We start from the raw sequence: 27,346 nt of genomic DNA on the forward strand, positions 1-27,346 counted from the left end.
ATGATTGGTAGTGTACAGATAGTCCTCGACTTAACAATCATTTGCTTACTGACCATTCAAAGTTACAACGGCACTGAAAAAAGTGACCGATGACCATTTTTTCACACTTACAAGCATTTCAGTATTCCCATGGTTGTGTGATCAAAATTTGGATGCTTAGCAACTCGCTTAACAATGTCTTCACTTATCAACAGAAAGTTTGGGCCCAGTTGTGGATGTAAGTCGAGGACTATCTGTACTCAGAAACATGAGGAGGGTACAGTGTTGGGAGAGATTTAACTTCCAGGCATCAGGATCACAGGCACAAAGTGTTGTGTCGACTGCCCAGAGATCACAAAGCACAAGCAGCTTGAGTACAGTTCTTGTGAGACAGACAGGCAGAACTTGTTTGGCAGACACAGCTTCACCCACTTGTACAACTGTCTGCTTTGGCACCCACCTTTTGGCCATTAAATTCTCAGTTTCCAAGAGGCAGATGCAGTTGGTCCATTCCATCCTTTAGCCTCTCCAGCTTTTGTCCACCATCCTGTCTTCTCCCTTTGGGTATTGAAGCATATGCTGTTCTAAGGCAGTGTAGGAGCCTTCTGTTTCCATCTGCTGCAGCAGCCAAAAACCAGGAGATCTGCCAAGGCCCTATGGCCTCTTGGCTGCCTCCTTTCTAACTTTCTGCGCCCCCCAGCCACACATCTTTTTTTAGCCGACATGAATTTTTATTTTATTTTTCACATCTGAGCATTACAGAAATCATTACAAATGCCTCATAACGTTTTGCTGCAGATGAAAAAGGAAAACCAAAATCAAAGGAAAGTGATCAAGCAAAACCCAGGAAATCAAAGAAAAAAGAAAAAGAAAGGAAGTTGGCAAATAGATGAAGAGAACAGAAAAATAGGTGAGGAAAAGGGTGGGATTTAGAAACACTTTTTAATCAGGACCACTGAAGATGCGTACTGCTTTTTTTTTTTAAAGGATAGATCAGAAAGGTGAAAAAAAAATCAACAGTATATGAAAAAGGATGGAGCAAGTTTGGGGCAAAAAGTGTGGCACAAAACCGACATCTATTTTATGGCAAACTCCTGATCCTTTGGCCACGCAATAGAAAAGTCCGTGGATTCCATAGAAACGTCCATGATTTTTTCTGTCTTATGGCCCATAATCAACATCCAATTATTAGGTTATAAGTTTCCTCACAGAGGAAAAAAAAAACCCCATGAAGGTGCTTGTTTCACAGTTTTTATACTCCCCAATATAATACTGTCCGGAATTTGGACGAATGCCCCCAAAATACCTTTCCGGGAATCTGTGCATTCCTTTACTGGAAAGGAGAAAGGAAAAAAATGCAAACAGCCCCTCGGGATCCCTTTGCAGAACCCAGAAAGGCCGAGGTGCTCCTACTGCATGGTGGTCTTCAGGACAAAGTCTGTGTGATTCACAGGCAATGGGTGAGCTTCAGTGTTGAACACCCAGTCTTGAAGGGAGAGCACATCATCTTCAGAGAACAGAAGATAGAGATACCTAGAGCCAGGAGAAGAGCAAAAGAAGCTTGCTGGTTGAGACTGTCGGATATCATTCGCTTACAGCCTACGCTGCGCTTGCTATCTTGGTTGGTTGCATTAGACTAGGGGCGGGGAATAATGACCCTTTTATGACTCGTGGACTTCAACTCCCAGAATTCCAGCACGACTGGCTCAGGAATTCTGGGAGTTGAAGTCCAAAAGCCATAAAAGGGCCATGGTTCCTCACCCCTGGCTTAGACAGACAACAGAGTCTGGACCAGCGGTGTGCCAAATCTTCAAGGGGAACTGTTCAGTGTTCAAATGGCCGAAACAGGCCTGTTTCAAACTGTCTGTGTTTCAACCTCTGAATGCTTTCAGAATGCTTGAAACAGCCCACTTCAAATGGAGAACCACGTCTGGCACTCAAAACTCTCTGTGCTGACTACCAGAAGTGAAATGACAAGGCTTTAAGGATTTGGTTGTAGATAAGGGATGGGATATGGGAAGAAGACATCATTCGTTGTACAGGTAGTCCGCAACTTAACGACCATTCGTATAACAACTGTTCAACGTTATGAGGCCACTGACAAAAAGTTGACTTTTTTTTAATTTTATAATAATTTTTTTTAATTTTATAAATAAAATTAAATAAATATACTTGGATGAAAAGGGGTGAATTTTAATGTTGGAAATAGTATTAGAGTAAAAACAGTATATGCACTAAATAATATGAGAATATTTGTATGATCACCATGCTTAGATGGAATTCCGGTCGAGTCTTATAAAAAATATGAGTGTTACTACAATGAATAATGTTGGATTCCTAATAAGTAGTAGAATATGAAAGAAGGAAAATGTAAATAAGAAACAATGGGGCAATAAGGACAAATATTTCAAAGAAGAAAGAGGGGGGGAAATGTAAAGAATAGAAGAGTACTGTCACAAACTGCTGTTAACAAAAAAGGATATATTACGTGTGTATATGTGTAATGTTTGTTGTATTTTGTTAAAAAAAAAAAAGAAAAGAAAAAAAGTTGACGTATGAGTGGTCCTCACATGGGCAACCATCACAGTGTCCCAGCAGGCCCGTGATTAAAACTCAAGGGCTTGGCAACTAGGGTGTATTTATGATGGTTCCAGCATCCTGAAGTCGCATGATTATCAATTGTGACTTTCTCAGCTGGCTTCCAACAAACAAAATCACATGGGGGAAGCTGGATTTGCTTATCAACACGATTCACTTACCAACCATGGCAAAAAAAAAAAAAAAAAAAAAACACTGTAAAATTGGCCATGAGCCACTTAACAAGCATCTTTTTCCTTAACAAGGAAAAATCCAGTCCTGGTTTTGGTCGTAAGTGGAGGACTACCTATATTTTAAAAGACAGAGTGATAAGTTACTAAAATGGTTTATACTTGTGGTGAAGGGAGGGGAAGTAATTTCCTTTATATATTTCTTTTTTTCTTTACTATATTCTTTTTTTTCTCTTCTTTTCTGCGCCTTCTACTTTTTTTTTTTTTTTAAGTTTGTATTAGTCTTTTATTGTGACAATTGTAAATTTTATTACTATATATTGCTGTATATAAAAGAGAGAGAATTCTCAAGTCAGGAGAACTTTCTGAGCTGTGTTTCAGCAAGACCAGTGGTATTTTTGGCCATTTGTCAGAACTTTGTCATGGGAATGCAACACCACCATAAATAAGTATGTTTTCTCCTAAAGATGTCTTTCCTGTGCTGTTCAGCGACGGTGATTTCCCCCACTGCTTGCTTCGTGAAAAACATCTTCCTTTCTAAAAGTTTTTCGATGGTCAAATATTGAAAATGCTTGGGACTTACTTTAACGTCTCTGCCAGAAAAAAACTCTGCTGCATGTTGTCATGGCTTGGGGTGGTCGTATACACATCGCGGATCCCAGAGAATCCTGCTTCCACTCGGCAAAATTTCTCCAGCGCCTGATTTGGAAAGCAAGGAAGAGAAGAAAGTCAACTTAGTTCTAGGAATGGCAAAGCAGTGCTCGTTCATCATCATGGGTGGAGGGAGGTGGTGATGGTGACCCTACTACCATGGTGGCAAACCTGTGGCACGCCAAGCCCTCCCTGGTGGCACGTGCGCTGTCGCCCCAGTCCTAGGCCTTCAGCTGGGTTTTATAAAACCTTTTTGCTTTAGGCCTCTGCTGCCGTGTGCAAAAAAAAAAAAAAAAGGTTCAATCAATTAATCAATTTCAACTTCTCGCCAGGAAAAAAAAGGTCTCGCAAAGTTGGAATTGATTGATTGAACTTTTTAGTCCCACCCAGTCTGCCGCTACCACCGCAGCCATGCCCACTCAATGGCCCACGCCCACTCAATGGCCCACACCCAACCCGTTGGCCACACCCACCCAATGGACCATGCCCACCCGGCACTTGACGATATATAAGTGGGATTTGGGTTGCAGTTTGGGCACTCGGTCTCTAAAAGGTTTGCCATCACTGCCCTACTAGATAGCGGCCTACTGAGGTGGGGGCCCCTCCAGCATCAGGAACCAATGGTGGCTCTGCTTCAGCCTCATGAGCCCTCAGATAGCTGGGCTTCTAGCTACCCTTGCCCGCCCATCCTGCACTGGTCCAGGTGGCCTGCATAGTCTTCCTCCTCTTTGCATTTTCCCTTGACTGCTACGTCAGTTGCCTGGGGATTGGAACTGGGTATCCTGGCTTGCTGTCCCACCCTAGCTTTACTTCCAAAGTAATTTGTTTCAGAAAGAGAGAGGAGAGCCTTCCTGCCATAAATTTCCCCACAACAACACGTATTTTGGAGTAGGATAGGCTGAGATTGAAACCAGCCCAAAGTCACCCTAGGCACTTTGATGGCTACAGGAAACTTTGTTTTGATTCCTTCCTTGTGTTATGCTGGGGATCTTAGATAAGAACCGATTTCTGAAAATTTTCTGCCATTATGGGTCCTCAAATCCTCATTTTATTTTAGGTTGAAGTCCATGAAAGATCATCTACTAGAGTGCTACTGGAACCAAGGTCCTGTCCTAGGGAAGCTTTTAGTTAAATCCAGCAGGGGTTCCCTTAGGCTCCATAAAGAGATCAGATGTTGTGGCTGCCATGTGCCACAAACTGAAGGGCGCCATTCAGGACTGCAGCATAAAGGACAGGATGCTCTGAGCCATCCTGTTTATTTATTGATTTGATTTGGGGATTGCCCAGCTCCAAATGACTCTTCACCTCTTTTGGGCATCCCAAACAGATTGTCATAGGGACAAAGTACATTACTAAAACATGGATGTCGGGATCAGATGAAGGCCAATTAACGCACTCAGCACAGTCTAACACCAGAGCCCCAGCGGAACTTGAGATGGAATCAAATGTGATCTCTGACAACACTTTCAAAGCAACATTTAGACATTAGTCAAAGAGACTTACTTGGACAGCTTCCCAACCCCACTGCCTGTACTTGGGGTCATGTGTCAACCTCCACAAGTAGAAGTAGCTCTCAACAACCTCAGGGCGCAGGATGTAATAACGATCACTGAGTCGTGTCGCCATTGCTTCCGCTCCAAAATCAAAACGAAATGCTTCAGGGCCCAGGTTGGTATCTAGCCACACAAAAGAGAGAATGGTCAGAAGATGCCTTGATAGCTGCAGGATTAGTTAAAATTTGGGGTGAATGTGTGAATTCACTAAACAAGTAGTATATTACGAATACTTTCACTGTGAGGTAGAAACATTTTTCAGATCTCTTGCCAGTGAAAAAGTGAATTGATTCTAAGCCTTAGGTGCCTGCTAAATTTCCATTATGAGGGCCTGACTTGGAGAAGCAAATACCGTCATTATCAAGCTAAACTGAAAAAAGTAGACAGATCCTCAGTTTAGACATTAGAAGAGGGAAAATATAATGAATCTAGATGTTATAGAAGCTCCAGGAAGTGTTAAGAAGAGGCCTGGGCTACACTCCAGCAGAAAGTGGCATGGGACTGGCTGCCCCCACAGCCCATGAAGCTTTATCTGACCATTCCCAAAGGAATACAGTCAGTCAGGTGAGATTCTTGTAATACGGGTGACTAACAATAAAGCTTCTACTTGAGGTGATTCATGAGTGGTCTTGATTGTTTGTGCCCAACACTAGATCAAATGCAGTTTTTTCAGCTGGAGGTTCTTTCCTGCTCTGGCAGAACATGGAGACTAACAAATAATGGGTTATATTCATTTGTGACTTCAGCTGGGCAATTGGAAGTAAACTGCTAATAGCAACAGTTGAGGATGAAGTGAGGACTGGGAAGTGTGGCTTCACTAATGGATGTTACCCATGTACGATATTAATTGGTGAACAAGAGTGCACAGAATCTTTTTCGAAGATGGGCTTGGATTTTTGATTTTTACCTGAGCGAATGTAAGATTCGTGACAAGTGTGCGTTATTTCCCCAGCTAGATCCAAATAGTGCTGTTTCTGTTCTTCTGTGGTGTGTTCTGCTCCAAGGCCTATCATGCCACCAGAAAAGCAAGCCAGGTGCCCCATTTTATGATCCAAGATGCCTCCTCGCCATTCGGCAATATAGGTCAGCCCACCAGGCGATTTTTTGACCAGGTGCTTTTCTATTGCCTAAATTTCACAGCATTTGGAAAAAGAGAGAAAGTGAGTTATTTGTGTGGAATGAAGAAAGATGAGGCAGATTTATAAATATAATAAAGAATACACTGGTAGCAGTGTCAAACACTATGTATGCAAATGGTCCAATGGTTCACCCCATATATAAAAGGAGACGGCCATTTTGGTGGCCATCTACTCTCTGCACCAAAGAGCTTTGTACCTCAATACCAGCACCATAAATTGAATCCAGAAACCAATCAGCAACCAAGATAGGGCTTGAAGGATCAGCGTTATATGGTTCCAGTAGCAAGAACCAATGAATACACAAGTGGCCTTATACTGGACTAGTTGCTGTTTTTTAAGTATAGGTAGTCCTCACTTAACATTCATAATTGTGACTGAAAACTCTGGTATGTGTGATATCATATCACATGGCTTTTCAACCACTGGTACGGGTACCACCTGTGGTACATTGGTACCTGGCAGGTGGTACGCGACCATCCTAGAAAAGTGGTAGCGGGGGAGGGGAATGAGCTGAACCGGTGGCAGCACCACACAAGCCTAAGCGAGAGATGGCTGGAGCTGCAGGGCTGTCGGGGCTCAGCGCAAGCGCCAGGATCAGCGACAGGTTCCAGCTGATTGGTGCTTCTTCGGGGCTGTCAGGGATCAGTGGAAGTGCCAGGATCAGTGCCAGGCTCCGGCTGATCCTGGTGCTTCTGCTGAGCCCTGAAGAAGCACCAATCAGCTGGAAAGCAGCACTGGTGCTTCTGCTGAGTCCAGAAGAAGCGCCGATCAGCTGGAATGTTGCAGCATCTCCAGGGTCTTGCAATTTACATTCAGATGCTTGGCAACTGATTCATATTTATGACAGTCACAGTGTCCCAGGGTCATGTGAAATGACCAAAACCTGCTGCAACCACCCAGCAGACAGGAGGAACAAAAACCAAATACCCCCCCCCACTCCACCGCCACTGCCAATCCTCAATAAAAATGCTCACAACAATGAAAACCTCAGACAGGAGGAAGAACACTGGGCAGGCAGGCAGGTGTCTTGCTCGGCTGTGGCTTGGGGGCACTTTTTCAGTGCCATTGTAACTTTGAACAGTCACTAAGGGAACTGTACTTTATCACTTTTTTCCTCAAATTGAGTTTGGCACCCCTGCTTTAAGATGTCCGTGAACAAGAGATGACGCAGCTTACATAATTGCCTCATTTGTGTGATGAGATAATCATGCACTGAGACATCCCTTGCCCTTTCTTCTCATCCTGTAAAGGTCCATGATTCAACCAAAACTGAACTAAAAAAAAAAATACACAATAGAAATGCAGAACTCCTTCAGTGACAGATGTTTCTGTGATGGCCATATTATATACTCTAGCCCCAAATCCAGATCACTTGGGCTTTTCTCCAGTTCAAAATAAACTGTTCAGAAATTGTAGAACTACAGTACACTAGCACCATTCTCACTGCTGTTAAAGCTGGTTTGGAGAACAGATTAAGTCATCTTTTATGGCAATGAAGAAGGAATATGGGATATTCTGACTTGCATATTTTCCTATCTAGCATGCTCATAAAGAAGAGTCTGAATCTTTAAGCCTTGGTTGGCTAATCTTCTGGCTTGCCCTGGCCACATTGAGTGAACAGGAATTGTCTTGGGATGCATATAAAATATATAATATAGTTAATGTATACAAATCACATAATAACGTTAAAACGTTTATGATCTTGTGGGGCCACATTATTAGCTTTCCAGGGCTACATGCAGCCTGTGGGCCACAAACTGGACACACATTGTTTAAGCCTAGTTTTGTTTAGCAGTGTATACAATTTCTCTATCTGAATTCAAAACACCCTGAGTAGAGCATCCTAGCAGAAGTTGGAACTCAAAAGATCTCTTATATTTTTCTTTTCCAAACAAAAGCCTTTTACAAAAATGCTTGAAATGTTTCACAGACTTTGCCCTTGAAACAGGCTGTTTCACAAGAGAAGCAAAAGAGCTCCAGAGCTGGAGAAGCGGTTTGAAATGGTTTTGATTCTGCAATTTGCCGTGTTTCACGAAGCCAACAAACCATTCTTAACCTTAATTATGAAACAAACTCTTTAAAATTTCACGTGTTGTGCAGTCTGCTTGTTATCAACAAATAAATAAATATAATAACTGGCTACGTATCTTGGCTGCTGTATATATTTATTTTGTTTTGGTTGTTTTTATACTTTTGGAATTATAAGCAGCTCAGAGTCATTGATTGAGATGGGTGGCTACAGTAATTGAATAAATAAATAACCCACAGTTAAAACTAACTACTGTTTAGGATTTGGACTCAATAATGAGCTGGAAACTGGAACCACAAGCTTTTAATTTTCTTCTAATGCAGTGATTCTCAACCTTTCTAATGCTGCGACCCCATAATATAGTTCCCCATGTTGTGGTGACCCCCAACCACTTATACATCACCGGTGCCAGGGGCGTGGCCAAAGAAAAGGGGGAAAAAATGGTGGACAGCCTTGTCTGGCGACCCCCGTGAAATGGTCGTTCGACCCCAAATGGGGTCCCGACCCACAGGTTGAGAACCACTGTTCTAATGGGTCCATAGAGATGGAAAACCTGGAATGAGAATCCCATTTGGAAGAAACCCTGTTTCTGAATCACGGTGCCCAAACCCAACTAATGTTAGAAGGATGATTGGGTGACCTGTGTCTGCCCAGTGATTCTGTGCGAAGGTTAAGATCTGAATTTTGGCCATCCATCTCAATCCCCTGTGTGGTTTCTCATAAAGTACTTGCTGCTGATCAAGCGCAAAAGGAATTATACTTCATTCTCTGCCTTACCTCGAGGGCTTTATCATACATGTTTTTCGCTTCGCTATCTTGCTTATCTGACATGAGCCAAGATTTGATCAGATACTCATAAAAACTGTCCCCAAGGCCACCAACAGAGACGTGATCTACAGTGATGGGAAGAAGAAGACAACTTGTGAGTAGAAAAATCAAACACTGTTTTTATACATGTTTTAACCAGGGCTTTTTTTCTCCTCATAGAACGCCCAGAACGGAGTTCCGGCACCATTTTTGGATGGAACCTTGTAGGGTAGGCAAGGCAGGTTGTATGACGTGTGTGAGTTCTGGCACCTTTTTTTTTTTGTTAGAAAAAAAGCACTGGTTTTAACCAACTGGAGAACGGCCTCTGTAGTAAGAAATGTGCACAGGAGCACAAACAACTTGAAAGTTAGCCTGCTTCTTTGTATTTTCTAATGCCCAAATTCCTTCAAAGGGGTCAAGGAAAGAGAGGGACAGCAAAATAATAATTAAAAAAACCCATCAGACAGAACTGCCTCCCCCTCGTGTGTTCTTAAAGGAGTCAAGATTGAATAATTTAGCTCTATCTTTGTCTAGCAACTTCACTTGAATTGAGTAAAAAAAGCGAATGACCAATTAAGACCTGGGCCCAGATCTCCTACTATGAGGTGCAAGTTACTGTCACTGTGGGAGTGCTAAAGTTTGGGACTGAAAATATAAAGTGCTACAATACACTTTTTTTTCCTGCAGTTTGAGAATTCCGCGATCCCTTTGGGTTCTTAAAATCACCTTGAGGGCTAGAAACTTGGTTTATAAATGAACAACAACAAAAAAAAGAAACAAAGTTGTTCAGGAAGCTGGGTTTTTGTTCCCAGTCCATTTTTCACTTCCTTTGAATGGAAATAAATATACAGCCTTATCAATTATTGTCTTTCTCTGTCAGCCACGTCCTCCCTTGCGAAGGGATAAGGGAAGAGAACCTGAGAGTCAAGTGTCAAAACAGCATGAAACACTAAGGGACACGGTTCAGAAATTTGCAAGCCAAGAATCTCAGCCCCGCCGTGTAGATGGAACTTGCAGCATCTGGAGAGTTCATCTACATTTTGTAGCTGTGATTCGACGCCTGGAATGAATATTAGAGACATTTGAAAGAGCAGCTTGAAGGAGGGGAGGAAGAGAAAACATCATGCCAGGTGTGAAAATGTCTCCAGAATATGGAGGGCTTTTCCATGGCTTCAGACTGCCTTGCTGCAGAAGCTGCTTGCTTAGGGAAAATCTGCCTGGGGGAAAAATAAACCAGACAGATTTGTAATGGGAATAGCATGCTGGGGGAAGGAGGGGATTTTATGTTTACATCTCAGCATCAATGCTCCAGGGCAGTGGTTCTCAACCTTTTTAATGCCGCGACCCCCCAACCGGTCGTAAGTCGAGGACTACTCAACCGGTCGTAAGTCGAGGACTACTCAACTGGTGCAGCACCGTTTGCAGAATGGGGCTTTTGGCGGGCTCAGCAGGGCAGAGACAGCCTGGACAATTCCTATTGGCTTTTGAAAGCCAATAGAATTAGACTCTATTCAAGAGAGTCTATTCTATTGGCTTTCAAAAGCCAATAGAATAAAAGAGAGTAGCACAGCTAAGGAAAAGGGGGAAAAAATGGCAGACTGTGTTGTTTGGCGACCCCCGTGAAATGGTCGTTCGACCCCAAATGGGATCCCAACCCACAGGTTGAGAACCACTGCTCCAGGGAATCCAAGGACATCAGAGTCATCTTCCCCCGTCCCAGAAAAAAAAAAAAGCGATGAGAGAGCAAGAGAGAGAGAGTAAGCACCCGGGGAAATTTATTTTCTATGCCATCTAACCCAGGATGCCAATGTATATCCCCTCATCTACTGTTACCCTGTGGGGTTTCCAGCTGAAACAGAGGTTAGCATGTTTGTAGCATGTTTTCAGATTAGCTGGTATCTTTGCGACTGATTTGTGTAAGCCTGTAAGGCAGGGTTTCTCAATCTCGGCAACTTTAAAACATGTGGACTTCAACACCCAGAATTCCCCAGCCAGCCATGCTAGCTGGGGAATTCTGGGTGTTGATGTCCACAGGCATTAAAGTCAACAAAGTTAGGAAACCTTGTATAACAGTGGTTCTCAACCTGTGAGTCGGGATCCCATTTGGGGTCAAACGACCATTTCACGGGGGTCGCCAAACAAGGCTGTCCGCCATTTTTCCCCCTTTTCTTTGGCCACGCCCCTGGCATCCAGTGATGTATAAGTGGTTGGGGGTCACCACAACATGGGGAACTGTATTATGGGGTCGCGGCATTAGAAAGGTTGAGAACCACTGTTGTATAATGATATAGGAAAGCCGACAAAGCTTGACTGGATTGCATATTCTATTATAGTGGTACCTTGGTTCTCAGCTGTTTTGAAACGCATCAAATTTGGTACTCCACGCATTTTGACACGAACATTTTCCCCCAGTACTCATTGTTTGCTTGGTACTCAATGCACAAGCTAGAACTTGTCAGTGTCAGCTGCCTTGGGGCTCATTACATGATTCCTCATGGGGAAAAAAAAAAGTGGTACTCCTTGTGCCTCCTGGCATCAATTAATGATGAGTACCAAGGTACCACTGTATAGTAAATATAGTATATGGGTTGACGGAAAGCTTAAGGTGAACCTGGATATGCCCAGTCCTATAACCAAGGATATCTCAGAAATCCCCGCCCATTTTCCCTGTAGCTTCTCTTAATTCACTTTAGTTAGTACAGCTGTCTACTCGTAATTGGGTTATCTCGGAAATTACAGGTAGTCCTCAACTTACAGTGGTTCGGTCAGCAAGAGGAATTCAGATTCTGAATTCTGAATCCAAAAACTAGTCATTAACATATGCTTTTGTTTACATTACTGGATCTGTCCTTCTTGTAAGGGGGGCTGGATGTCAATGCTGCTAATATTGAATCTTCTTGCTTTGACAAAATATGCAGAACTATCTGGTATTTTTAGAGTTAATTCAGATGACAGAGAAAAGGGAGAGGAAATAACAAAAGCCCGGGAAAAGGAACGGAAGTGAATCTCTGCCCTCTGGGCTAATTGGAAGATGTGACTTGTGACTGCAAGATAAGGGAGGGGTTTAGCAAGAAAAGTTAGATGCCAGCAAGAGGAATTCAGATTCTGGCATAAACCTCCATGATGTGCCGTCAATTGGTAACACTGATAATAAAGGCTTTGGGATAGACATGCCTGGAAGTTCTTTGAAGTGTTTTATTAGGTTACAACCGTACTGAAAACAGTGATTTATGACCATTTTTCACATATGACGGTTGTAGCATCCCCAAGGTCACGAGATTTACATTCGGATGCTTGACAACTAGCTCACATTTATGATGGTTGTAGTATCCTGGGATCTTGTGATCATCTTTTGCAACCTTCTGACAGATTCACTTAACAACCATGTTACTAATTTAACAACTGCAGTAATTCGCCTAAGAACTGTGGCAAGAACAGACGTAAAATGGGGCAAAACTCACTTAACAAATTTCTCCCTGAGCAACATAAATGTTGGGCTCAGTTGGGGTCATAAGTTGAGGACTATCTGTACTAAGCAAGCTATTTGATGCAATTGGAAAAGCACTCTTATTCTGGACATTAATGGCTGGATTCAAAGCAGGTGTAATTTATTCACTTTTGCAAATACTTTTTTCCCCCCACTAATTATCAGAAATGATGCCATATGTTTCTCTTTGGCACAGGTTCATGATGTTTTGCAAGAAAAGAGGTTTTTTTTCCCCTCTGAATTTGACATTTCCTTACATTGTTTAATTCTTGATATACAACCGGCATGTCTAGATGGTTCATATTTTTTTGGGTTTTGCTCATTAAGGCCTTTTGTTTTTCCTTTTTGTTTGTTTACAGCTTGCTTCTGTATTTTGTTTTTGTAGCTCCTTTTTTTGCGCTTCGATGTATTTTTGCGCTTCGGTGTAATAAAATAAATGTTAACAAAACGTTGGGACAAAACTCAGCAGCACTTTTTCGTGCTGCTGCTGATAAAAAAAGGATTGCCAACATGATCGCCAACGTCCGATAACAGATATGGCACAACAAGAAGAAGAACAAATAAATAATAAAAGCCCTGTCTCTTCTAAATCTTCTTTCCTCCAGACTGAAACTGCCAAAGTTCTTTCAGTCTGTCCTCATAGGACAGGGGTGTCAAACTGCCGGCCCGCAGGCCAGACGTGTCACGAGGAAACCGCACCCACCCCATTGCTGGCAATAGGGAAAAAGTTTCAATACGTCTCGCGACGTTGTGAGTCTGCCATAGGATCCATCCTTGTGGATTCATTCCTCTACCCCAGTGTTTCTCAACCTTGACCATTTTAAGGCATGTGGACTTCAACTCCCAGAATTCCACAGCCAGCAATGCTGTGCCTTAAGTCCACATGCCTTAAAATGGTCAAGGTTGAGAAACATTGCGAGTCTATCCTCTTTGTTGTCCTCCTCTGAATTCTGATAAGCTGGAATTCTCTGAGAACTTGACTGAAAACTCTAATGCAAAGGCTATTCACGAGCCCTGTATTATTTCCAGTATCGGAGGAAGCACATTTTTCAATCTTTAATCTCGCAGACTTTTCAGAAGTCTTGTTGGATGCCAAACAAGCTGAACCTCCTTGCTTAAAGGCCTGTGCATCTCCTTACGCCAAGCTGTGCTGGCTGGGGAATTCTGGGAGTTGAAGTCCATCCATCTTCAAGCTGCCCAAGGATGAGAAACACTGCTCTACTGTTTTCCTTTGGTGGTTTCAAGTGTAAATTTGTGCTAGGTCTCAAGCTCCAGCTGTTCTTTTCTTTTTCAAAATGACATTCTGCTTCACTTACAGGAAAGCGCTCCTATAGGAAATCTCCCTTTTCCACCTCCACCAGTTTGGATACTGCATGATTGGGAGTCCCAGCTGTTATCCTTCTAGGTTCCTTCTGCCCACTCCTCTATAGGATTTCTAATCCATGCTTGCAACTGCAGTTCCGAATTCCCCAAACAAAAAGGGGGAAAAAAATCCCTCTCTCTTAATGGGAAGATGGATATTGTAGATGTGTTGACATTTGCCTATCCCTCTGGTTGGTTTTTTGTCATCCTGTGTATTAAGAGATACTTTGCAAAAAAGACAGCAGCGATGGCCGTCTCACACCTGTTCAAAGGACTTGGTATGAGACAGCTTGCATAAGGAATGTCTCAATCAGCATGTCAACGCTGCTAACATTGGATGTTCTTGCTTTGACAACGATGGAGATGCAGCCTTTTTCTTTTGGTTGTTTTATTCTTAGAGTTAGATGATGCTGGGGGGAGGGGGAGGAATGCCCGATGGGAATTAGTTAGACATACAATATAGTAACAAGAGCTGATAAAGAATGGCGGGAGAGGAAACTGGGTGGGAAGCCAGCATTTCAAACTAATTGGAGAATGTGATTTATGACTGTTAATTATAGGAGGGAATTGTGCTTTGATCTATGTGCTGAAGGGAGGGAAAGTCAGATTTTGGCTTCAACTATGTACCTACCCAAGCTATGTTGCTCGATTAAAGATTCTTTAAGGTAAACAATGCCTCAAAGTTCTTTGAAGAGTTTCATCTTTCGGAACCATGACACAGCATTAATAAAGCATAGAATTTGGTACTAATCTTTCCCTTATTCAGGAGTCACACTAGACATGCATTGATAAACATCACTTTGGTTCAGCCAAGAGAGTCTGAATACTCACGCTGTACCCAGTTCCCTGTGACTGGACTGAGAAAGTTTGGATAAAGCCCATGAGGTTTCTCAATTCTATTCAGGACTTTGCGGATGTTCATCACCTACAAGGAGATTTTAAAAAACAACAACACACAAGCTATTATGAACTCTTTGCTATTTTTATAAACAGAATTTTTTTAAATAATGAAATTACCCACCAAATATTGATGATAACTGGAGGAAGACTTTGACTTGCAACCACAATTTGGACCAGAATTTCGGTTGCTAAGCAAGGCAGGTTGTTAAGTGAGTCACACCCGATTTTACATCTTTTTGTTGTTGTTAAGCAGATCACTGCAGGTGTTTAATGAATCATGTGGCCCTTAATTGAATCCAGCTTCTCCCATTGATCTTGCTTATTGGAAGCTGGCTGGGAAGATCGCAAATGGCGATCATGTGACTGTGGGGATACTGCAATGGGCATAAGTAGGAGGACCAGTTGTAAATCACTTTTTTCAGTGTTGCTGTAACTTTGAACAGTGACTAAATGAATGGTTGCAAGTCAAAGACTACCGTATTAAGTTAGGTGTCTGGAATTAAATATGGAGAGATTTCAGGCTGATAAAAACAAAGGATTCTTTATGCAATACAGATAGTCCTCAACTTATGACCACAATTGATCGCAAAAGAATCAAATTTCCCTTGCTAAGTAAGACATTTTGTTAAGTGAGTTTTGTCCCATTTTACAACTTTTCTTGCCATAGTTGCTAAGTGAATCACTGAAGTTGTCAAGTTAGTAACACAATTAACTGAATCTGTCTTCCTCATGGACTTTGCTTGTCCGAAGGTCGCAAAAGGGCATCACACGACCCTGGGACATGGCGACCGTCATAAATACGAACCAGTTGCCAAGCATCTGAATTTTTTATCACGCGACCCATGGGGATGCTGCAACGGCCATAAGTGTGAAAAACGGTCATAAGTCACTTTTTTAGAGCCGTTGTAACTTTGAATGGTCACTAAATGAAAAGTTGAGGACTCCCCGTGCATTCATTTGTGAAAGTCGGTGCCATCAGACATGGTGATAACCTCTATTTTAACCAGCTTTAAAGGAGGCTGGACAAAAATCATTGTAAATTGGCCAACTGCGCTGCTTTCCACACAGCTGGAACGTGATGGCCATTTTTATTTGTTTGCGTCCAGTGCCTCTTATTCAGTGGTATATAATGTCCTGGAGTGCAAAGGTTTCATTTCGCTATTACTGCTGATGGGCCCACCCTCCATGGGATGTACTCATGAATGCCATCTGTGGCAGCAGATCCCCAAACAGCTCTTCCAATTCAGCCCAAAACACCGAAGCCAGAGAGAACCGCCAGATTCCGAAGGCAGAGAGAACCACGAGAAACCGTGACGAGGGGCAGACTCTGAAACGTCCTCTGTTGCCAAGCAACCGCATCCAACACCTACACATTTTTGCCAGTTTCCCCTTGGCTGTGGACCTTCTAGTGCAGTGATGGTGAACCTTTTAGAGACCGAGTGCCCAAAAACTGGCCCCACCCCCTGCCCCACCCTGCTCCACCCCCTGCCCTGCCCCCACTCTGCTCTACCCTGCCTGCCCGCAGGGCCACTCACTACCTCCAGGGCTCGCCGCAGATTGCCCAGGCAGCCCAGCAGCGCTATGGCAGCTACGCCCTCTGCCCGCACCCCGCAGCATCAACTGTGCGTATTGGGGTGTGAGGGCAGAGTCTTGTCTACGCTGCCTGGCTGCCATGTCCTTGGCTGTGCTGCTCCGCGTGGGCCACGCTCGGGGGCGACTCTCCTCCAGGGGGGCTGCTGGTGAGGAGGGGGTCATGGGCGGAGGCAAGGCTGGGGCAACGGCACTTGTGCCCACAGAGAGGGCTCTGAGTGTCGCCTCTGGCACCCGTGCCATAAGTTCGCCACCACTGTTCTAGTGGTTGAAGAACCTTTGACCTCAGAAGGTGCAAGTAAGGCAATGGCACCAGAGCAGTTTCCCAAGCCAAACTTTCGGGACACATTACATTTATTTTTGTTTATCTCCCGCCTTTATTATTTTTACAAATAACTGAAGGTAGTGAACCTATCCAATACATCTTCTTCCTCCTATTTTCCTCACAGCAACCTTGTGAGGTGGGCTAAGAGAGAGTGACTGGCTCAGTCACCCAGCTGGTTTTCATGGCAAGGTGGGACTTGAACTCACAGTCTCCTACTTTCTAACCTGGTGCCTTAACCACTACCGGTAGATGAAACCGGCTCTATAAGGATACCGTAACAGCTAAAAGGACACATGCTAAAAGAAGATAAAATCACAAAGTACATTTGTGTTCAATCTCACCCATTTCAAGAAACCTTTATTTTATAGGCAGTGTTTCTAATCAAGCTACATCACGTATTTGTTATGACATCCAGCTAATTTGGCTTGATGCAAACTTGATGCTGTCAGTATGACTCGCTTTTCTTTACCATACTGTACTATGTTAACACCCACTATGATTTAAGTGCTGGGTACAAACTAAGGTCTGAAATCCATTGCTTAGAACAGGGGTAGGCAACCTTGGCTCTTTTATGACTGGTGGACTTCAACTCCCAGAATTCCTGAGCCAGCCATGCTGAGGGGATAGGGAGAGGTTTCCAAGCTGAGCCATGCTGGCTCAGGAATTCTGGGAGTTGAAGTCCACGAGTCATAAAAGAGCCAAGGTTGCCTACCTCTGGCTTAGAACCACAGCTTGGGTTGTGTCCTGTGTAAATCTTGTGGCTTCGTTTGGCAATCTAGTGAAGGCAATCTAGCCTCAGGCTCAAGATTGCAAACTTGACTTTAAGCCAGGGGCCTTCAAACTTGGCCCTTTTAGGACTGTGGACTTCAACTCCCAGAATTCCTCAGCCAGGCATGCTGGCTGAGGAATTCTGGGAGTTGAAGTCCACAAGTCCTAAAAGGGCCAAGTTTGAAGGCCCCGGCTTTAAGCTCACAAGGATCAAGTACTGTTTGTTCCATTCTTTTGTCAATTGTCACGTTGGTTTCCGCTGCACATTAGGGGTGCAGCTCCCTCTGCTGAAGACCCTGTTATTTCAAGAGCAAGTCTTGAACACACATGTAGATTAGCAATGTTCTATTTATTTATTTATTTTTAAGAAAAAAGCCCATAAATCTCTAGCTGGGAGCTAATGAACTGACAAGCTTTTGACCAAGTCCATTTCCCTCCAGATGGCTGTTTGCAACCGGCACCCCTCGTGTGTGCTCTCATACAGCTTTAGCTTTAATTCACAGCCTGCTCTGGGTGGGCGAATCCATTAACAAGCCGGTTTTCGGTTTTCGCATTGATGGAAGGACAGGATTTAGGCGAGTGGGCTGCTCAACTGACCTCTTGGAAAATCACTGAACAAGAATTATCCTCTCTCCTACATTAAGGAATACGTTAGGATGAGGCATTTTGCATTAATCCTAACTTCAACAAAAGGCTTTCCATTAAGGTTGCATATTCATAATCTCCATCCCTGTGGTGCTTCTCTTCCTTGTTTTCAACTTCAACTTTGCCTTTCCAGCTGTTATCCTTTCCCCCTCTCATCTTCTGTATCTAAGCTCCCATATACAGTGGGGCAAAAAAGTATTTAGTCAGCCACCAATTGTGCAAGTTCTCCCACTTAAAAAGATGAGAGAGGCCTGTAAATGTCATCATAGGTAAACCTCAACTATGAGAGACAAAATGAGAAAACAAATCCAGACAATCACATTGTCTGATTTGGAAAGAATTTATTTGCAAATTATGATGGAAAATAAGTATTTGGTCAATATCAAACATTCATCTCAATACTTTGTTATATATCCTTTGTTGGCAATGACAGAGGTCAAACGTTTTCTGTAAGTCTTCACAAGGTTGGCACACACTGTTGCTGGTCCATGTTGGCCCATTCCTCCATGCAGATCTCCCCTAGAGCAGTGATGTTTTGGGGCTGTTGCTGGGCAACACGGACTTTCAACTCCCTCCAAAGGTTTTCTATGGGGTTGAGATCTGGAGACTGCCTAGGCCACTCCAGGACCTTGAAATGCTTCTCACAAAGCCACTCCTTCATTGCCCAGGCAGTGTGTTTGGGATCATTGTCATGCTGAAAGACCCAGCCATGATGTTTCATCTTCAATGCCCTTGCTGATGGAAGGAGGTTTGCACTCAAAATCTCATGATACATGGCCCCATTCATTCTTTCCTGTACACGGATCAGTCGTTCTGGTCCCTTTGCAGAGAAACAGCCCCAAAGCATGATGTTGCCACCCCCATGCTTCACAGTAGGTATGGTGTTCTTTGGATGTAACTCAGCATTCTCTCTCCTCCAAACACGACGAGTTGTGTTTCTACCAAACAGTTCTACTTTGGTTTCATCTGACCATATGACATTCTCCCAATCCTCTTCTGGATCATCCAAATGCTCTCTAGCAAACTTCAGATGGGGCTAGACATGTACTGGCTTAAGCAGGGGGACACGTCTGGCACTGCAGGATCTGAGTCCCTGGCGGCGTAGAGTGTTACTGATGGTTGCCTTTGTTACATTGGTCCCAGCTCTCTGCAGGTCATTCACTAGGTCCTTCCGTGTGTTTCTGGGATTTTTGCTCACCGTTCTTGTGATCATGTTGACCCCACGGGGTGGGATCTTGCATGGAGCCCCAGATCGAGGGAGATTATCAGTGGTCTTGTATGTCTTCCATTTTCTAATTATTGCTCCCACAGTTGATTTCTTCACACCAAGCTGCTTGCCTATTGCAGATTCAGTCTTCCCAGCCTGGTGCAGGTCTACAATTTTGTTTCTGGTGTCCTTCGCCAGCTCTTTGGTCTTCACCACAGTGGAGTTTGGAGTGTGACTGTTTGAGGTTGTGGACAAGTGTCTTTTATACTGATAACAAGTTCAAACAGGTGCCATTAATACAGGTAATGAGTGGAGGACAGAGGAGCCTCTTAAAGAAGAAGTTTGTGAGAGCCAGAAATCTTGCTTGTTTGTAGGTGACCAAATACTTATTTTCCACCATAATTTGCAAATAAATTCTTTCCAAATCAGACAATGTGATTGTCTGGATTTGTTTTCTCATTTTGTCTCTCATAGTTGAGGTCTACCTATGATGACAATTACAGGCCTCTCTCATCTTTTTAAGTGGGAAAACTTGCACAATTGGTGGCTGACTAAATACTTTTTTGCCCCACTGTATTTCCTTTGTTCTCCTGCACGTCTTCTGGGCTAGCCCTTTCTCTCATTCTATCCTTCATTAGTATCTTATTTCTCTATCTGGTTTCCTGCTCCCCCCCCCTGTATTTTTTCCTCCCTCTTTCTCTGCTTATCCTCCCCCGCCCCCAATTTCCTTTTGCATCCTAGCCACCCCTTTCCCACTTAGCAAACAGGCAGATGGATAATAATAATAATAATAGTAGTAAAGTTGGAAGGGACCTTGGAGGTCATCTAGTCCAACCCCCTGCTCGGGCAGGAAACCCTACACCATTTTGGACAAGTGGCTGTCCAGTCTCTTCTTAAAAACTTCCAGTGTTGGACCATTTACTGCTTCTGGAGCAAGCTGTTCCACTGATTAATTGTTCTCACTGTCAGGAAGTTTCTCCTTAGTTCTAGGTTGCTTCTCTCCTTGATTAGTTTCCACCCGTTGCTTCTTGTCCTGCCTTCAGGTGCTCTGGAGAATAGCTTGACTCCCTCTTCTTTATGGCAGCCCCTGAGATATTGGAATACTGCTATCATGTCCCCCCTTGTCCTTCTCTTTTTAAAGTTGGGTGTGAGCTGTTCTCCAGTCACATCTAAGAATAGTTCAGAAGTGCAGAACTGCTGGAGTCTTGGAGTCTCAGGGACAACCTCTTTGTTGTACAGGATGCCAATTCTAATCCTAACAGGAAGGCTTAGGAAAGAATAGAGTAACAAAATTGGAAGGGACCTTGGAGGTCTTCTAGTCCAACCCACAAATTGCTGTCCAATCTCTTCTTAAAAGCCTCCAGTGCTGAAGCACCCACAACTTCTGAGGGCAAGCTGTTAATTGTTCCCACTGTTAGGAAGTTTCTCCTTAGTTCTAGGTTGCTTCTCTCCTTGATTACTTTCCGTCCATTGTTTCTTGTCTTGCCTTCAGGTACTTTGGAAAAATAGTTTGACCCCTTCTTCTTTGTGGCAGTCCCTCAAATGTTTGAGCACAGCTATCATGTCTCCTCCAAACTTTCTTTTCATTAGACATGCCCAATTCCTGCAACCATTCCTCATATGTTTTAGCCTCCAGCCCTCTAATCATCTTTGTTGCTCTTCTCTGCACTCTTTCCAGAGTCTTAACATCTTTTTTATATTGTGGGGACCAAAACAATAGTTTCTCTCAGTTTCCTTCAGACTCTGGGATATTCTTAGTGGGTGGTAGCTACATTACAGTAGCTAGACAATTATAGGAATATAAGGGGAAAAAATATCAAGCCTATATAATTGCTGGCAAAATGTGCTCCCAAAAGAATTCCAAGAATCTACTGAGGAAGGACATGAAGTAATCACCAGATGCAAAGTGCAGCCATAGCTACTATCACCTCTCAGCAATAATCATCCCACACTTTTCAAGGGTTTCTTCTGAATCTCTAAGATGTTCACAGCAGGAGCAGGATTCAGGCCTCTCCCCATTTTGGGAAAAATCCCATTAACTGTGCAATTAGAGAAGAAACAGAAGATGGTATCAGAGGGAATGGGAGATATTCTAAAGCAATGCTTCCCAATCTTGGCAACTTCAAGATGGCTGGATTTCAACTCCCAGAATTCCCTATCTAGCAGGACTAGGGAGTTGTGGGCTTTGAAATCCATCCGTGCTAGCTGCTAAGGTTGAGAAACATTGCGCTAAAGATTTCACTGATCTGCGGTGTCTTTCTTATATTGAACAACTGCAATTTTGCTGGCAGGCAGATGGTGCCTCAGTACAACTGGATGGAGTTAGCCAAAATGCTTGGCGTGAAGGAGCTGTAATTGCTCCCTAACATCTTACAGGTTCTCTGCCACAGCCATAAGCAGAAATGACACACTTGATTCAGCACTGCCCAAATGATTATGGCTGGGATTAACGTGGAGGGATGAGATTCCTATTTCTCAAATCTGGACCCTTGTTACAGACACAAAGTGAATTTCATTAGGCTGCTTTAGGTGCTTAAGTGAGCACGTTTGTGAGGGGAGAGATGGTGGAAAGAAGGGGAGGAACCACTTCACACCAATTGATAAGAGAGAGAAAGAGAGAGAAAGAAAAGGGAGGGGACACTTACTTTTTCAGCATATATGGAATTTCCAGACAGTTCTGAAAGGTGCATAAACTCTAAGTGGAGGCTCCCGAATTCAGCTAAAATGCTGCTTCCTGCTGATGCCCATCCCCAGCTCCAGCTCATGCCACTGGGAGAAACAGAAAAAGACAAAAAAAAAGCTAAGCTTACAAGGAGTGAGAATCCCGAGCTGCTTTTACAAGCTAGGAGATCTATTCTTTGCAGGGCTCAGACTGTACAACATTGTGTATTTATTCTAGCAGTTCCCAACCATGGAAATATTAAGATGTGTGGACGTCATTCAGCTTCCCAGAATTCCCTAGCCAGCATGAATGGGCTTCAACTCCCAGAATTCCCTAGCAGGCATGAATGGAATTCTGGGAATTGAAGTCCACATTATCTTGAAGTGATTTATTCATTCATTGTTACTATTAACCCCAGCTTTCCTCTCCGTGTTCCTGAAAAACACTGAGCTAAATTGGCCCCAAATCTGATCATGGACTTCTGTGCTGGAAGACTCCTTGAATCTAAGATGTTTGAAGCCCAAATCTCTCCAAATGCTATTTACAACCTTCTCCTTATTTCCAGCAACGTCGTTGAGCACAATGTTGTATAATTTTTGTTTGAGATGATGTCGCATGTGCAGAAAAAGCATTTGGTATGACTACATAGAAAACAGACAGATAGCATAGGCAGCTCACACATGGATCTGCAGTACTTAGCAGATATAAAGTCACATATACCATACTTTCTCTTTTTAACACTGCCATTGTTTCTCTGCATTTGTTGGCAATAGAAATAGGATGTATATAAATACATAAATACCCATGAGATATGAAGTCTGGTAAGTCAGGTGAAGAGCAGCTCTGAATACAGTGTGCATTTTGACATGCATGACTGTGCTTTTAAAAGATGTAAACATTGGGGAAGTTAGCTTAGCCTATTTGTGGTCAAAAGCAAACATCTAGAGCAGGGGTCTTCAAACTTGGCCCTTTTATGACTTGTGGACTTCAACTCCCAGAATTCCTCAGCCAGCATGCCTGGCTGAGGAATTCTGGGAGTTGAAGTCCACAAGTCATAAAAGGGCTAAGTTTGAAGATCCCTGATCTAGAGCTTTAGATCCAAGGTCCCAAGAAATACAATGAACATTCTGGTTTTGCCAAATGGCACGGATTGCAGGAATTTTACAGAGAGTTAAGAAGAAACATGGCAATCGTAGGAACCTTTCCAGACTTTGCTTCCTTATTCATCTCCTCCAATCAGCCAACACATCAGTCTTGATTACAGTCTGTTAAGATCATCTCAGCCTCTGCAGAGCAGCCTATATTTTTAGGATTGAAAACAGCCTCCATAATTGTCAGCTTGAGAGAAGTTTAATGACTGCCATTTCAAAAATAGGAAGACCTGATCCTTACATCTCTTGATTAGCATAAGAGGCAGATTGCGGTTAAGGCTTCTTTTTGGGAAAGACAATTATCACTGCTATGATTATCTGAAGGGAGGAATTATGGGGAGACAGCAGATGGAGCTAGGAGGCTTGTGCGATAGACTCCAGAGGACCACCACTTTTCAACCTTTAAAAAAAATAAAAACTTACGTGTTGAAAAGCCAAGTTCTTTCTTTGACTAGGACTTGGGGAAATAAGATGGGTTTTGGGGTGCAGTTTAATACTTTTAGCTGAATCACATCTATCGCCACAAGGGATTGTGAGGTAAATCCACCTCAAATCTTCCTTAAACCTAGCCATCTTGGGGAATTACAATTAAGTACAAGTGGTTTGGAGCGAAGATAAAAACAAAATCATTGAGAGGATCTGCCAACAGCTATGAGGATGCTTTTGAGGCAACCGGAAGATCAGCTATTGGGGGGACAAATAGCTTGCTGCCTTCACCCCTCCATCAATGTTGTCCAAAGAACCTGGCTGGAAACCAAATGCTAGACTTTGGACCGAACAAGGAGAGTGATGATTATGTTTATACAAGGAGCCCTCAGGTTACAACCGTTATGGAGCCTGCCCATTACGGTTGTAAGATGTGACAGTAATAAAACGGGTTGGTCACCTGACCAACACGATTTTACAATCTTGCTTGTGGCAGTTAAGCGAACCGATAGTTCTCAGAGTATGTGGTAGTTTCAGATAACAGCCTGATTGGCAAGATTCTGTATATAGGTGTGGAACAACAAAGAAATCTGCTTGAATCATTGTGTGTTTTTTTTGATTCTGGGGCTGGACATCAATCTTGTCAAACTGAAGCAGCCTTCTGCCTACATTAAACATATACTCTGAGAACTATTAGGGAGGGGCTCTCCTCACCCTCTTTTTCTCACACAAACTATCTGGACTGCGTTGTGTCTTGCTCCTCTAGAATGCAGCCCCTCCCTCCTGGGAGTCCGATCCACTACATTCTATCACACTGAGAAAGAGTGGCAGGCCCAGTGTCACCTAGGCTGCTTCCATGGCTCAAGGGGAACTAGAAACTGGGTCTCCTTGCTCTACCTAGACCAGGGGTAGGCAACCTTGGCTCTTTTATGACTCATGGACTTCAACTCCCAGAATTCCTGAGCCAGCCTGGCTCAGCTTGGAAAGCTCTCCCATTCCCCTCAGCATGGCTGGCTCAGGAATTCTGGGAGTTGAAGTCCACAAATCATAAAGCGGTCTAGGCCTAGGCCAGGGATAGGCAACCTTGGCTCTTTTATGACTCGTGGACTTCAACTCCCAGAATTCCTGAGCCAGCATGGCTCAGCATGGATACCTCTCCCTTTCCCCTCAGCATGGCTGGCTCAGGAATTCTGGGAGTTGAAGTCCACGAGTCATAAAAGAGCCAAGGTTGCCTACCCCTGACCTAGACCAATCCCTTCCCCACTACATCAAACTCCAGTGGGTAACCTAAAAAGCCACAGGTATCTCCAAACTTGGCAACTTTAAGATTTGTGGACTTCAAATGGGCGGGGAATTCTGAGAGTTGAAGTCCACAAGTCCTCAGGTTGTCAAGTTTGGAGACCCTTGTCCTAAAGCAGGGGTGTCAAACTGCTGGCCCGCAGGCCGGACGCATCATGCGGAAGCCGCGCCCACCCCATTGCCGGCAATGGCAAAACTGTTCCGATACGTTGCACGACGTCACGTGACGTCGCAAGTTTGACATGTCTGTCCTAAAGGATACTGATAATCCATCTTTTATCTCCAATGGTGTTTCTAGGTTCACCACTTAGAGCGATGATACCAATAGGGGTTTCTCGCAGATTAACTTTAATGGAGTTATTCTCATTCTCAGAGCAAACCAGAATCTTTATTTTCAAATGAATGAGGATTGAGAACTAAATTGAAAATTGCTTTTCTTCCTTCTAGCGTTCTCAATCTGATTATTGCCCCTTTCTTCTCTCTAATGGCCTCCCTTCGTGGTTCTAAACTCGGCTGTAAGTAGGAGGGCTAACACAAGTCCTTGACCTGGCTTCATGGAGAATTATTCTTTATCCTTAAAAAGTGAACTTAAGTTATATCTATACATGCTAAGCTTAACATCTTGGTATCATTTCTTAAAAATTTATGTCATTTTAGTTACTTAAAATGATGGTTGCTTAGCAATAAATTTTCAGTACTACTCAGCAAAACAAGATCAATAGTCTCAAATCATAAGAAATTTCTTGTGTCATAAATCTTGTTTGGTTTGCCTCCAGGAAGAGGTCCAAGTTATTCTTCTAAATTATAGAAAACTGAAAAAGGGAGAAAAAGAGATTCTTCTGGCCTGCTTATATCTATTAGGTTAACAGCTGGAGAACCTGTGCCCATTCCTTTCCCAGCCAGACTTTTGATCATCAAAATCCCCACATGTTGCTGAATGCCCCCCTTTTGCCCTCTGGATTAGGACCCCCCCCTGCATGATCCTTTAGCATTCACATAGCTTCTGCACTTTCTAATCAAGACCCATTTTTCTTCTGGAGGCCTTCAAGTATCTCAGTGCTAGCCATGTTCCCTGGTGAGAAATTTAGGAAGTATGGTTCAGAAAAGAGCAACCTGCAGCTCCTTGCTCAGGGGGAGAGAGGGAGGGAGGGAGGGAGGGAGGGAGGGAGGGAGGGAGGGAGGAAAAGAGATGGGAGGGAGGGAGGGAGAAAGGAAGGAAGGAAAAGAAATGGGAGAGAGGGAGGGAGGACCATGTTCTGCCAAATTATTGAATAACTTGGGTAGTCTACAGCAATGAATCTTAACTTCAGCAGCTTTAAAATATGTGGACTTCAATTCCCAATATTCCCTAGCCCAGTGATGGCGAACCTTTTAGACACTGAGCGCCCAAAAACTGCCCCACCCCCACACTGCCCCCCCGTTCCACCCCTGACCCGCCCCCATCCACCCGGAGGGCCACCCACCACCTCCACGGCCCACCGCAGTTCGCTCAGGCAGCCCAGCAGCGTCATGGTGGCCACGCCCTCCACCTGTGCCCCGCAGCCTCATCTGTTTGCGACAGGGCGCAAGGGTGGAGTCTTGTCCCCACTGCCCGGCTGCCATGTCCTTGGCTGCGCTGCTCCAGGCGGGCCATGCCTGGGGGCGACTCTCCTCCGGGGGGCTGCTGGTACGGAGTGGGTTGTGGGGGGAGGCGGGGCTGGGGCGACGGCATGTGTGCCCACAGAGAGGGCTCCGAGTGCCGCCTCTGGCACGCGTGCCATAGATTTGCCATCACTGCCCTAGCCAGTTGCTGAAAAAAAACTGGTCTGGGGTGATATTCTAACTGTCCTAAGAACTCTCACCAAGAATGACATTCAAGGCAAAGATTAATTACTGCACGATTTAGGCTGACAATTCAAAGAGCAAAAATTAGGTCTTGTTTAGAGCAGTGGTTCTCAACCTTTTTAATGCCGCGACCCCCACCCGGTCGTAAGTCGAGGACTACTCAACTGGTCGTAAGTCGAGAACTACTCAACTGGTGCAGCACCATTTGCCAAATGGGACTTTTGGCGGGCTCAGCAGGGCAGAGACAGCCTGGACAATTCCTATTGGCTTTTGAAAGCCAATAGAATTAGACTCTATTCAAGAGAGTCTATTCTATTGGCTTTCAAAAGCCAATAGAATAAAAGGGAGTAGCACAGCTAAGGAAAAGGGGAAAAAAATGGCGGACTGCGTTGTTTGGCGACCCCCGTGAAATGGTCATTCAACCCCAAATGGGGTCCCGACCCACAGGTTGAGAACCCCTGGTTTAGAGGAACACGCTGAACTACACATTGTAAAAACAGTAAAGTCAGACCCGAGAGGTTACAGAAATGTGGCGAGATGAAAAGGAGGGCAAAAAATACAAGACTGGGATTCACAAGGCTAAATCATTGGCTCGTTTTAATTCACCTCTTTCTCTCAGCTGAGGACACCCCAAACTCTCAGGCGAAGATGTTTCTAATTCCTACCACCCTCACAACACAGAGATGCCGTGAGTAAGCTGAAACCAAGAGAACAGCTGGGAACTTGTGATTACGAAAACAAGGGTGCAGAGAGAAGGGTTATGACTGCAGAGAG

The 27,346-nt window shown here is 43.9% G+C and overlaps 1 protein-coding gene across 2 annotated transcripts in view; it reads right to left on the reverse strand.

The window, feature by feature from the left end:
* Positions 1-688: 688 nt before the first annotated feature.
* The window catches only part of MAN1C1 (mannosidase alpha class 1C member 1), a 180,927-nt gene continuing 154,269 nt past the window's right edge, over positions 689-27,346 (reverse strand). For both annotated transcript variants that reach the window (XM_039357248.1, XM_039357249.1), the window contains exons 6-12: positions 21,856-21,979; positions 14,607-14,700; positions 8,897-9,012; positions 5,859-6,078; positions 4,902-5,074; positions 3,331-3,446; positions 689-1,512 (exon numbers count right to left, since the gene is read on the reverse strand). In XM_039357248.1, coding sequence (XP_039213182.1) covers positions 1,389-1,512; positions 3,331-3,446; positions 4,902-5,074; positions 5,859-6,078; positions 8,897-9,012; positions 14,607-14,700; positions 21,856-21,979 — 967 coding nt within the window. In that variant the 3' untranslated portion in view covers positions 689-1,388. The remainder of the gene's footprint in view (positions 1,513-3,330; positions 3,447-4,901; positions 5,075-5,858; positions 6,079-8,896; positions 9,013-14,606; positions 14,701-21,855; positions 21,980-27,346) is intronic.

This window comes from Crotalus tigris, unplaced genomic scaffold, assembly GCF_016545835.1.
Source record: "Crotalus tigris isolate CLP2741 ecotype Arizona unplaced genomic scaffold, ASM1654583v1 scf7180000018884.865410, whole genome shotgun sequence".
Classification (NCBI taxonomy): Eukaryota; Metazoa; Chordata; class Lepidosauria; order Squamata; family Viperidae; genus Crotalus; species Crotalus tigris.